Source organism: Anolis carolinensis, chromosome 6 (genome assembly GCF_035594765.1).
Source record: "Anolis carolinensis isolate JA03-04 chromosome 6, rAnoCar3.1.pri, whole genome shotgun sequence".
Lineage (NCBI taxonomy): Eukaryota > Metazoa > Chordata > Lepidosauria > Squamata > Dactyloidae > Anolis > Anolis carolinensis.
In genome coordinates, this window is record NC_085846.1 from 12657552 (window position 1) to 12671431 (window position 13880).

General features: G+C 42.3%; 1 protein-coding gene across 4 annotated transcripts; it reads right to left on the minus strand.

The window, feature by feature from the left end:
* Nucleotides 1–57: 57 nt before the first annotated feature.
* rusf1 (RUS family member 1) lies at nt 58–13317 on the minus strand. 4 transcript variants are annotated; one of them, XM_062984043.1, is made up of 15 exons: nt 13062–13317; nt 11173–11340; nt 10830–10907; nt 9544–9665; nt 7985–8023; nt 7523–7555; nt 6710–6815; nt 5934–6035; nt 5084–5154; nt 4294–4478; nt 3779–3836; nt 3072–3142; nt 1801–1959; nt 1533–1610; nt 58–1140 (listed from the first exon to the last, which is right to left on the minus strand). In XM_062984043.1, the coding sequence occupies exons 2-15, from the start codon at nt 11320–11322 to the stop codon at nt 1046–1048; spliced, it is 1347 nt and encodes a 448-aa protein (XP_062840113.1). In that variant the 5' UTR covers nt 11323–11340; nt 13062–13317; the 3' UTR covers nt 58–1045. The 4 variants fall into 4 exon arrangements, with proteins under 4 accessions (XP_062840113.1, XP_062840112.1, XP_062840111.1 ...); XM_062984042.1 differs by having other exon boundaries at nt 11173–11374; XM_062984041.1 differs by having other exon boundaries at nt 11173–11335; nt 13062–13313.
* Nucleotides 13318–13880: the final 563 nt, after the last annotated feature.

Below are 13880 nucleotides of genomic sequence, written 5' to 3' on the forward strand. Positions count from 1 at the left end.
AGTAAATAATTCTATGCTTAAGGGAAATGGAACAGAATGAATAATTGCAATCTGGGAGAAAGTTATATTGATCCTTTAATGCTACAGGCAAGCCACCCAAACAATACTGTGGAAGAGATAAACCAACCAAAGTTACTAGCATTGGGATTGCAAATGTCATATCCAGACTTTTACGAACTCTAGTACTTCATGTAATGATATCTGCACTGAGATGCTGAGTTTTCTAGGCTGTATGGCCATGTTCCAGAAGCATTCTCTCCTGACGTTTGCCCACATCTATGGCAGGCATCCTCAAAAGCTGTTGGAAACTAAGGAAATTGGGTTTGAATATCTGTGGAATGTCCAGGATGGGAGAAAGAACTCTTGTCTGCTTGAGGTAAGTGTGAATGTTGCAATTGGCCACCTTGATTAGCACTGAATGGCCTTTCAGCTTCAAAGCTTGTCTCCTTCCTGCCTAGGGAATCCTTTGTTGGGATGTGTTAGCTGGCCCTGATCGTTTCATGCCTGGAATTCCTGTTTTCTGAGTGTTGTTCTTTATTTACTGTCCTGGTTTTAGAGTTTTTAATACTGCTAGCCACATTTTGTTCATTTTCATGGTTTCCTCCTTTCTGTTGAAATTGTCCACATTTGGCCAGCTAACACCTCACTTGCCTAGTTTCCAAGAGACCTCACAACCTCTGAGGATGCCTGCCATAGAAGTGAGCTAAACATCAGGAGAGAATGCTTCTGGAACATGGCCATACAGCCTGGAAAACTCACAGGAACCCAGTGATTCTGGCCATGAAAGCCGATAATATGTTATCTGCACCGTCTTGAAAGACCTCATATAAAATCTATATAAAATGTTTGTTTTTTTTCTGCCCTGCTAGCAAATCACATTCTTTGAGAAAGAGGGAGCACGTACACAGTCTGCACCTTACCTCCCTTTTGGCATTACAGTTTAGCCCCGCTCTAAAGAGGCGAAGACAGACTCAGCGCCAACCATCCAGTCTCGGTTTGAACAAGCCATAGCTTTGATACTCCAATGTCCAACAGTCTCCTAGAGTCAAAATGCTTTCTTCCCAGCAACGGTCCAATCCACGCGCCACTCTTCTGGGCCCAAAAGGTTCCGCTCTGTCACCCATCCTGCTGCCATCAAACCTTAAAAGACATAAATGGATGGAAAATGAAAGAACAAGAGTGTGGTATCTCCAAATAGAACATCTTGATCGGGCCTGGCCAAACATTGGATCTCCAGGGGTTTTGGGCTGCAACTCCCACCATTCCTAACAGCCTCATGCTCCTTCCTTTTCCCCCTCAGCCGCTTAAGCCTTGGAGGTGTCTACGGACAATGCCGGCTCTTCGGCTTTGAAATGGAGATGAGCACCAACCCCGAGTCAGACATAACTAGACTTAATGTCAGGGGGTAATCTTTACCTTTACCTTAGATGCCAACTTGTTCGATTTGCCTAACACACTCATGTAGTGAAATCTGATTATGGATCCAAATGTTTAAAGTAAATGGTCTCAGTATTTACACCTACATGACATACCTGCCAGAAATTTAGGAAATATCCTGTCCAGTATCCTATGTGTCTCGGAAACCACACCACAATGCTTGCTCTTCGATCCTGGATGGTACAAAAAGGAAAAAAAGATGGACTATCCTGCAGGATCACCCAATGCACTGTCATCTACTTGGTTTAGGAAGTGCTCTCCCATGCCTGTTCTGCGTCCTACAGGTTTCTATGTATCTTCCCATTCATACTACCTATGTGCCCCATATTAGGACTTCCCCAGATGCACTTCTGGGTTCATCACCTTCACGTAGCTGCTTCTGCACAGCCAAGAGGGATTCTTTTTCCAAGACCAGCGAGGCCACATCCCAGGACAGCAGGGCTTCCAGGAGAAGGGCATGGCTGCAGGCTTTAATCACATCCACACTCCTTCTCTGTTGGTGAAGGAGGATGGAGACAGTCCCTGTGGAAGACGACCAAGGGACATAGATGGTGATGGAAAAGTCAACTAGAAAATACATCAAGAGAACCACTGACCGCATAGGAAAGCTGATGAAGAAACACCATGAAAACAGAGGAATCCCAGGTATATATATCAATCAGCTAACACCTCCCAACAAATTATTCCCCCAGGCAGAAAGAAGCCAGGCTGTGAAGCTGGTAAAGCCATTAATGCTAATCAAGGTGATTAATTTACAGTATGCACACTGGCCTCCAACGGACAAGAGTTCTTTCTCCCACCTTGGACACTCCACAGATATATAAACCTTCCTTGCTTAGTTTCCAATAGACCTCACACACTCTGAGGATGTGGATAAAACATCAGGACAGACTGCTTCTGGAACATGGACATACAGCCCAGAAAACTCACAACAACCCAGTGATTCTGGCCATGAAAGCCTTCGACAACACATTCAACTAGAAAATGTTTCTCAGAGCTTGCAATTTTTGCTTTTGTTTTGTTTTGCACTATGATTTTATGAACCCATCAGCTAGCTGCTTTGAGTCTCCTTTAAGAGAGAAAACTGGGATATAATAAAAATAATAAATAACAATAACAACAAGCCATCAGTATTTTTTAATTCAAAGAAGAAAACTGTCTTTCAGCTCCTAGATGCAGTCGCAGAAAACCATTGATTTCAAAACACCTTTGGAAAATCCCTTAATGCCGATGCAAGAAATTGTTACAAACTGTCCCCAGAAAGGGAGAATATTATGTTCTGATTAAAAGAAGCAGATATTGATGATGGGTGATGGAAGGCTACCCCCAAAAACATTGGTTAGGTTCAGCACCCTTGTACTCCAGTCTCAAGAGTGTGGTTGAGTCTTCTTCCCTGGAAGCTTTTACAGAAGCCGGTTTGCCATCTGTCAGGAGTGCTTTGATTGTGTATTCTTGCATAGCAGAATGGGGTTGGACTGGATGGCCCTTGGGATCTCTTCCAACTATGATTGCATTCTATTTTATAGTATTCTAGCCCTGTGCCAAATTTGATACAAACCCTCACCCTCTTTCCACATTCCCAAAATGTCTTGCCACCTAAACACTTCTTACACATCACTTTCTCATATACCCACCTGCTGCTTGGTTGAAGAAGATTAAGTACTTTGTGGAATTCCCTTCCAGAGCTCTCTGGAATTCAGCAACACTGTTAGGGATTGAAGGAAAATGTATGAAAGCCATGAATGAAGGAGGTGCTCCAAAGGTGACGTGGGAATTGCAAACTAAATGGGTAATATTCCAACTCCTCTGCTTTTGTCATGAAGTCAGCATGGTATCAAAGTCTGAGCATTGGGACAGGATTCAAATCCCTATTTGGCTATGGTGACCTCGGGCAAGTCACACACTCACAGCCTCAGAGGAGGGCAACCCCCCCTTCTGAAAAAGTTTTGCCAAGAAAACCCTGCAATAGGTTCGCTTTAGGGTTACCAGAAGCTGGAAATGACTTGAAGACAAACAACAACAACAATCACATCTATAAATGTCCCATTTAATAGAATATTACTATTATTTACTTTTAAAAATATCAGTAAACACCTTCCCAGGGAAAACAAATAAGTTAACAATTTCATTTTTTTTAAACTGGGTACATATACACAGGCCTTTGTAAACAAATCAAACATTGTTGGGTTGAAAGGGATTTCAAAGTCATCTAGTCCAAACCCTTGCTAACACTTGAACCACATTTATTCAACCTCTGCCTTAGGGCATCCAACAAATGCACATATATGCACAATCATATAGGGTGGTATGTTGGGAAGGCAAGGAACGAGTTGCAACTCACTTGGAAGTTACTGAGTGAAGTGGAGCTCCGAGAGTCATCTTGAGTTGATGTCTGAACCCTAGTCAAGAGAGATACATTCAAGGTTTCTATGTGCACAACTCTTATGCTCAAAGTATAGCAACTGACAGATTTTGGGATTTGACAGAAGCCCTATTACATATGTGACATATGCAATGTAGTGTTTACACCAGAGGTAGAAACAGTGCAGTTCAACGGATCAAATATACCCAGAAACATAACTAACATTTAAGGTGCCAAAATGTGTTTTGCCAAGTGTAACATACGTATATGCATATGTATGTATGTGGACCAGGCATAGGCAAACTTCGACCTATTGTGAGAGTTGAAGTCCAAAACACCTGGAAGGTCGAAATTTGCTCATGTCTGATGTAGATATATTACAATTACAAGAAGGGTTGGAATATTAGGGAGCCTCAAGGATCACAAGCATAGCATCAGACCACAACACAGCAGCAACTCCAGAGTATGGAGAAAATAATCGAGTGGGCAGTTACCTAGTAGTAAAGGCTCTTGAGGGTTGGTGACATCTGGGCCTGGTACTTCTCCCGACTTCAAGAAAGATTGCAAGACCAGGCAAAGCCGCGCACGGTTGAGGGTCTCCATGCAGACAGCCCTCACAGCTCGGTAGTTGGCATAGAGGTGCAGAATGGTGAAGAGGCCATAGAGAGAGTAGGTGAGGCTAAAGGGAAATATATTTTTTTAAAAAATATATATTTAAAATGCCTCAATACTTTCAGTTGACTTTCCAGTGCAATAAAGACTTCTCTTGAATCTAAAACAACCCCCAATAGGAGGAGCTGGTGAAATTGCCCTTCACCACCTATGGAAAATGTGGTCATTTGACCCTCAAAATATTTCAAACAAAAAGTACAGTAACCACTGATAAAAGCGACCACTATTAATTTACTTGATTTCTGGTGTAGCATAGCATAGAGCAGTCCTGATGGAATTAGCGATTTCTAGACAAGTATCATATCTAAGAATTTGCTTGGTCCTCCAGAGTGACTCTGTGCCATCTTCCAGAGGAAGCATACCATGGAATCACATGCAAGACATAGTAAATTCATAGAGAGACCTTTTTTTCAGTGACACTGGTCAGTAAAATTACAAATGTGTGTTCTCCGGTTATTGGGTTTTTCCTATGTATAATTTGTTTACAAAAGTAGGACACAGTAGAAATGTACATGGAAGGCAGGCTGGAGCACAACCCAGTCACCCATCTCTGCCTTAAATTCTTGTAAGTCCTGCCTCATCTTCAACTTATCCTGGCAACCATTCACTCACCGGAGATTGTCAGCTACCAGAGGGATGAGGAGAAGGCTGAAAAGTAAGCCGGCTAAGTTCACCAATGTCTCCTAAGAGAGAGAAAAGCAAAAAAGAGAGCCAGGTAACACCTTTAGTTGTGGTTGCTGCATTATGCCTTCCAGTCGGGTATGGTAACACTGACACATATAATTTGTTCATATGGGATTTGCCATCGCTTCCTTTTGGGGTTGAGAGCATGTGACTTGCTCAAAGTCAATTAATTTTTCTTCTGAGATAGGAGCGACTTGAGAAGCTGCAAGTTGCTTCTGGTGTGAGAGAATTGGCCTTCTGCAAGGACATTGCCCAGGGGACGCCTGGATGTTTTGATGTTTTACCATCCTGTGAAAGGCTTCTCTCATGTCCCTGCATGGGAAGCTAGAGCTGACAGATGAGAGCTCACCCGCTCTCCCCAGATTTGAACCACCAACCTTTTGGTCAGCAGTTCAGCCGGCACAAGGGTTTAACCCATTGCGCCACTGGGGGCTCAGTTAATGGGCTTCTGTGACTCAGGCCAGCATTGGACTAGAACTCCAGGAGACCATGGGAACCCAGTCACACTCTCTCAGCCTCAGAAGAAGGCAATGGAAAACCACCTTGCCAGGAAAACCCCCAAAATAAAGCACAAAATAAAACCCTGCAAAGAGCTCCCCAGAACTCTCCACCAAGGAAGATAATACAAATATGAAATGCAAAAAATGTGGCCACGCTGTGTCTCTGAATTGCAACATGAAGCATGCATCTTAGGAAATCAGGAGAGGGTCAGTTTTAATTCCCAGGCCTTTCATGCCCCTTGCCCAGCCATCCCAAGGACTGCCTCAGCTGCTCTCACCTGGCTTCCATCTTTGGCGGAAACGTCTGCCATGTTGTCCCTTCGGGCCTGGTGCATGGTAAGGGCTGCCCGGGTGGCGCCTCCAGCAACTCCCACAATGCACTACAAAAGAGAACAAGAGAGGAAAGCAAACCAAAGGGGAAAAAAGCTTTGTTGAACATACACAGAAAGCTGTTTAATGCCTCCAAGTCCAGAGTGGAAATTCACATCGAGAACACAGAATCCCATAATTGCCAGGAATCAAGATGAAACATTCTACTAAACTCTTTCCAGACATCAAACCAATGCTTCTTCCCAAGAAGAGCTCAAATGAGGAGTTTCACAAAGTGTGCGACTTCCATTTCTACCAAACACCAAAGACTCTCTTATTGCTCTTTGCATTACTGACCAAATATTACAAAGCCAACTCCCATCACCATAAAGTCGTTGTGTTGTTGAAGGCTCTCATGGCCGGAATCACTGGGTTGCTATGAGTTTTCTGGGCTGTATGGCCATGTTCCAGAAGCATTCTCTCCGGATGTTTTGCCTGCATCTATGGCAGACATCCTCAAAGGTTATGAGGTATGTTGGAAACCAGTCAAGCAGGGTTTATATATCTGTGGAATGTCCAGGGTGCGGAAAAGACTCTTGGGCTGTTTGAGGCAGGTGTGAATGTTGCAATTGGCCACCTTGATTAGCACTGAATAGCCTTGCAGCTTCAAGATCTGTCTGCTTACTTCCTGGGGGAATCCTTTGTTGGGAGGTATTAGCTGCCCCTAAAGTCCTTGCTTACTTACTTTGAAAAAGCCACTGATGCACACAATGAGGGTGAAACATGCTGGGAATGCTGGTGCCAGGATCTCCATTAAGATGGCCACATCGTTGAGCACATCGGCAAAGAGTCTAAAGGGTAAAGTGAAAGGTGAAAAGCTTAATCAGCGATGGTCAAAGTGAAAACATGTACCCTACCAGTATACTTCTGTACTTGCATCATTCACGACACAGTTATTCAATTTTGTTAGCAAACCATATTTTTAAACCCACCTCTTATAAGAGATAGGAATGCTGAAGCTTTTATGTTAAGCCGCTTTGAGTCTCCTGCAGGAGAACTAAAAGTGGGGTATAAATAAATATAATAATAATAATAATAATAATAATAATAATAATAATAATAATAATAAGAAGAAGAAGAAGAAGAAGAAGAAGAAGAAGCCACACATTAATTGTAATAACAAAATGTATGGGGATGCAACATATCTAATTAAAACCTTTCATATATATTTTTGAAAATATTTTATGTTTCAAATAGACTTAGATATTTCTTCTTGCGTTTGTGCAACACACCTACACACTGCAGTTGCCACGCTTATGCATCACAACACAGTCTGGAAAGCTCTGATCCTAAACCAATTGGGTGTTAATATATAGAATCATGACATCCAGGTTGGAAATGATCTCGAAGGCCATCCAGTCCAACCCACTGCCATGTGGGAATTCACAGCTGAAGCATCATCCATCCAGACTTGTAGCTAACAGTAGATCATGGAATAAAGAAGGAAGAGACTTATAATTTAAGACAAAAACAGAAGGGAGTGAGTTCTCCTCGTTACCTCCATTGCTTAGCATCACAGTCCAGTTTGCTCCTGAGGATGAAGAAGGAAAAAGAAGAGGCTTTAAGGATCACACAAAAGACAGTGTAGCGTAGCAGTTAGATCAGGCATGGGCAAACTTCAGCCCTCCAAGTGTTTTGGACTTCAATCTATCAACTGCTAGGAATTGTGGGAGGTGAAGTCCAAAACATCTGGAAGGCTGACATTTGTCCATGCCTGGGTTAGAACTAAGGGAGGCTGGATTCAAATCCCCATTCGAATCACAAAATTCACTAAGAAATCAGACCCATCTCTCAGTCTAGCCTATCCTGAAAGGTTATTGCATAAAAACTACAGAAGAGGCAAAAACCACAATGACTTTGTTGGAAAAATGGTGGATATGCCTAAATTAAAATATGTGCCTTCCAACATTTATTTCACCAGACTCATCAGCTTCAAAGTGGAAATGGAAACTGGGCTCACCCCTTACTCCAGGCAAAGAGAATTCTCCCCAGCATTCCCGTTCCATCTGTAACAGAAAGGATGAGTAACTTTCATAAGGAGGGAAGGGGGGGCCATGGAAGGCTTTGCAAGGGGCTATTTTAAGACACACTCTGGACAATCAAGCAATATATTTTGGGGAAGTAGTGGAAGGTGTAAGACTGAGAATGCAAGTTGCCAAAGAGCTAGAAGAGGAATGATCTAGGATACTGTTTCCAACTGTGGGTCCTGATCCCAAATTGGGTTCCTTTTAGCCCAATGTGGGGTCATGAAAAATCTGGAAATAGTAAAAGGTTTCTCAATGTCACCTAGTATCTATTTTAGACATGTACACAAATCTATTTGCAAGAACGTGCAGTGTTTACAGTGGACTCTGCAGCAAATGCTTCAGTTGTACTTCACAAAAAGAAAAATCAACCTGTTTTTAGCATGCCTTGCAGATGCTGATTTTTTATCAGTGATTGTTTGAGTTTATACCTATTTTATATACCAATGTAACTGGGCTCGCATAAAAATTTCTCAGGCAGAAAGGGGCCACAAGTGTAAAAAGTTTCAAAAGTCCTGCTTTATGGAGTTTTTTTTGTGTGAGGAGTGACTTGAGAAACTGCAAGTTGCTTCTGGTGTGAGAGAATTGGCCATCTGCAAGGACGTTGCCCAGGGACGCCCTAGATGTTTGATGTTTCACAATCCTGTGGGATGATTCTCTCATGTCCCTGCATGGGGAGATAGAGATGACAGACCCGCTCCCCAGATTCAAACCACGGACCTTTTGGTCAGCAGTCCTGCTGGCACAAAGTTTTAACTGATTGCACCACCGGGGGCTCCATCAATTATAGAGCTGAGGAGCTAGAAACCAAGTGTGGTTATCAGATATATAAACCCCACTTGCCCAGTTTCCAAGAGACCTCACAAACTCTGAGGATGACGGCCATAGATGTGGGCAAAACGTCAGGAGATAATGCTTCTGGAACATGGCCATACAGTCCGGAAAACTCACAGCAACCCTTGGTTATCTTGTTAGTAGATTTTTGTTTGATTTACAAATATTTTTAGATAAAAAATGATTTTTCAAAGTACCATATAGTAAGACCCCGATATATGCAGTATCAACTGTGTCCACACCATGGGGGAAATGGTCTTCATAGGAATATGCTAGGTTCTCTAGGTATACTTTCCCCAAAAGTTACCAAAAAAATTAAAACAACTTTCCATTTTTACAGGGGTTTTGCAGCCCAAACCCCTAAGAAAATGGAGAAGCTAGTGTATTTTTCTCTAGGAATGATTTTGGTGACAAGGAAACACGTATGCATTAACAGACTAAAGACAAGTGAGGAAGTCTGAAGCCAGGAGACACTTAGGATTGTTTGTAGAGCCCAGAATTTAATCTATGAGTTTCAAGCAATTATCTCTGGATATACTGATCATTAAAAGGAGAAGAGAAGAGAAGAGAAGAGAAGAGAAGAGAAGAGAAGAGAAGAGAAGAGAAGAGAAGAGAAGAGAAGAGAAGAGAAGGAAAGACACAATGGAGAAACTGAGGCCAGGTCCCACCTTTAAGTATCCAAGTGACAGTGGCGGCTGTAACGGTGGAGGTCTTGTCCCCGACTCCCACCCCCTTCAGCACCGCCTGGGTGGCCAGGGTCCCCGTGATACTACTAGCAAAGGCCTGGGGAATTGGGGGAGACAGAGGGGGAGAGTCAGGGGAGTACATGGTCTTGCATTGACCTTCATTGCTCTATCCCCACCTCATTCTCTCTATCCATCTTGCTCATTCACCCACATTGACTCATAGACATACTTTGCAGAGTGAAGAACCTCTTCAAAACAGATCAACTCATGAGGATTAAAACAAGGATAGTTTCCTATGTTCTAGAGCACAGCTTCTTAAACTGTGGGTCCCTGTCCCCAAATGGGGTCACCTTAGCTCAATGTTGGGGTCACGGAAAATATGGCAAAAGATTTCTGAACATCACCCATTTACACAAATGTGTTGGCAATAACATTTAGAGTAGACTCTGCAGGAAAATACTTAAGCTGTACTCCACAAAAAAGGAGAATCAGCCTGTTTAGCAAGCCTTGCAAATACTGGTACATTTTCAATAAATGCCTAATTTTTATGCCTGTTTTATATACTTATATACCTGGGGTCATGTAAAAGAAATATCTGGATGGAAAGGGGTCGGAAAAGGTTTAAGAAGGCCTGCTCTAGAAGAAGGGGAAGGTGTTATCATCCCACCATCTTTTTAAAAAAGGAATTCCATCCCATTCCCCCAAAATCATAATAATAATAAAAAGCTTACACGATTTGAGGATTTAAAGATTGAACTGCAAAGACTCTTGCACAAGCCAGTAAAGATGGTCCCAGTGGTGATCAGCACACTGGGTGCAGTGCCTAAAGACCTTGGCCAGCACTAAAAAAACAATCAGCGCTGACAAAATTACTGTCAGCTACAAAAGGCCACCCTACTCAGATCTGCATGCATTATTTGCCAATACATCACATAGTCCTAGACACTTGGGAAGTGTCTGACGTGTGATCCAATACAACATCCAGCATAGTGATCTTGTTTGCAGTGTACTAATCTTGTTGTGTATCAAATAATCATAATTTTATATTAACATAAATATATTATTATTATTATTATTATTATTATTATTATTATTATTATTATTATATTGTTATCTGTCTCTCCTCACGGCTTGAGGCAGGATACGACACAGTCAAAACACATCAGCATAAAATACACACAACAAAATACATACATATATCAAAACATGCCACTATAAAATACATACACCAAAACTCATGGTATATACACGACTCTCCCACCTGCACAGTGTCCCAAATCTGGTATGCAAGGTAGTCTGGGCTCACGCTTTCGGGATAACCTTGGGGCAGGAAAACTGCCTGCAGAAAAGAGAACCCAACCAATGTCACAGAAGTCCTGTTATTTCAACTGGTAGGAGAGCTTAGGATTATACTTTAATTGATAATAATACTACCAATAGGCTACCCATTAAGAAACCTCATCGAAGCTGGCCTGTTTCTGAATGAGCCTTAAGGGAAGGCATTAAAGCAACCCAGGCTTGAATAGCAATGTAAAAAGTATAGATGATGACAAATTGATACATAAAATAAGAATGCAAAAGGAACAACTTCAAAACTGACTCACCGTGAAGAAATCCCGTATGGAACGATAGCCCTCATCTTCAAGTCTATCCAAGACACAACTCAATCTCCCATCGGGCAATGACTTGTAGTGACAGGTTTTGCGAGAGCCATAGCTTTCTGTGCAAACAACTTGTCCCCGTAAATCGGTCATGTCTGAAGCAGGACTGAACTCCAAAAGGCACCAAAAGGAATTGAATGTTATCCTTACCATTAAGAAACAGCAAACCTCATTTTAGTGGGATAACGGCATTTTGTGGGTTTCCAAGACAGACTCCTTTCTTTCAAGGATGCCATTCACTCAACAGTCTCATGCATTGAAAAAGTTACTATTTTGGACTACAATGCCTAGACAGTTTCTGGTCACTGGAGTCACATAATAATGATGAACTTCAAAGACTCTGGCAGAAACCAGTACAGGTGGTCCCGGTGGTGATGGGCACACTGGGTGCCGTGCCAAAAGATCTCAGACGGCATTTGAAAACAATAGACATTGACAAAATTACGATCTGCCAACTGCAAAAGGCCACCCTACTGGGATCTGCACGCATCATCCAAAAATACATCACACAGTCCTAGACACTTGGGAAGTGTTCGACTTGAGATTTTGTGATACGAAATCCAGCATATCTATCTTGTTTGCTGTTTCATACAACATCGTTGTGTCAATTAATAATAATAATAATAATAATAATAATAATATGCTTTTCCTGGATGGCTAGGGGTTGAACTGGATGTTCAATGTGGTCAATGTGTTGTCGAAGGCTTTCATGGCTGGAATTACTGGGCTGCGGTGAGTTTTCCGGGTTGTATGGCCATGTTCCAGAAGCATTCTCTCCTGACCCTTCACCCACATCTATAGCAGGCATGAAGAACACTTAGACAACAGGAATTCCAGACAGGAAACAATCAAGGCCAGCTAACACCTCCCAACAAAGGATTCCCCCCAAGAAGGAAGCAGCCAGGCTTTGAAACTGCAAGACTTGTCAATGCTAATCAAGGTGATTAATTGCAATATCCACACTTGACTCCAACAGACAAGAGTTCTTTCTCCCACCCTGGAAATTCCACACACATATAAACCACATTTGCCTAGTTTCCAGCAAACCTCACAACCTCTGCCTCTGCCTGCCATAGATGTGGGAGAAACGTCAGGAGAGAATGCTTCTGGAACATGACCATACAGCCCGGAAAACTCACAGCAACTTGGTGAAGTTGTTAATCCTCAAAGCTACCCATAAAATATACTTAAACTTGCAATGAAAAATTGCTCTTATCTACTATGCAGTTATAATAAGATTTGCACACTAGAACGCTCCTAGAACATGGCCATACAGCACGGAAAACTCAAAGCAATTCAATATGGTCTCTTCCAACTCTATATCCTTGTGATTCTATAACTCTATATTCTATGACAATGATGATTATGAAGGTAATATCTGTCATAATTTGCCATAGCACTTTGAGCCCTTTCTACAAAGTTTTAAATGCTAGGAGTCCACTTCTAATTGTCATAATTCCCATCCCATAAAATTATGGGATTTCTATATATAGCCAGGAAACTCCAGCGCCTCCCCAAACTACAACTCCCAGAATCCCACAGCAATGACTTTGACACAAAGTGGTATCAAACTGCATTAATTCTACACTGTAGATAAGGCATGGGCAAACTTGGGCCCTCCAGGTGTTTTGGACTCCAACTCCCACAATTCCTAACAGCCTACGGCTGTTAGGAATTGTGGGAGTTGGAGTCCAAAACACCTGGAGGGCCCAAGTTTGCCCATACCTGCTGTAGATGCACCTTTAGTCCTATAGCATTGCATGCATATGGTCAAATGCTAAGCTGGAGGCACTAAGGAGGATCTGATCATCAAGGTTAAGACAAATGCTTACAGAAATGAATGAATGGTCCTTGAAATGCCTGCAGTCTTTTCTGCCTCTCTCTCAGTTTGGTCTTTGTTAATGCAATTTAGAAAACAGCAAATTCAATCACGCTGAGCTTTTTGCCAAGTGGCAGTTCTCTGCTTTCATATCAGTGTGGGTTGAGCTACAGAGGATACTGGGAAATAATGAGCAATGGGTTGTGGGGAATGTAGTTTTTTTAGCTTGGGAAATACCTCTTTCGTCCCCTTGTTATGTTTTGCACAGAGAAGCAACAAAGAGACACAATTGCACAGCAAATCCGGGCTTCCTTTTTACAATCGTCTTCCTCTTCGGTTGAATTCTGGGAAATGTAGTCTTTTGGCACCTCTCTCCTTCCTTTTCATCTATTGTTGGGAGTCCAAAAAAGAAGTGTGCAAATCCTATTATAACTGCATAGTAAATAAGAGCAATTTTTCCGTTGCATGTTTAAGTGTGTTTTATGGGTAGCTTTGAGGATTAACAACTTCTCCAGGTTGCTGTGAGTTTTCCGGGCTGCATGGACATGTCCCAGAAGTATTCTCTCCTGATGTTTCGCCCACATCTCTGGCAGGCACCCTCACTAGACAAGTGTGGTTTATATATCTGTGGAATAATGTCCAGGGTGGGAGAAAGAACTCTTGTCTGCTTGAGGCAAGTGTGAATGTTGCAATTAGACACTTTGATTAGCATTGAATGACCTTGCAGCTTCAAAGCCTGCCTGCGTCCTGCCTGGGGGGAATCCTTTGTTAGGAAGCATTTACACAGGCCTTGGATCCCTATCTTGGAAGAAATGCGAGTATAAAATTAAAT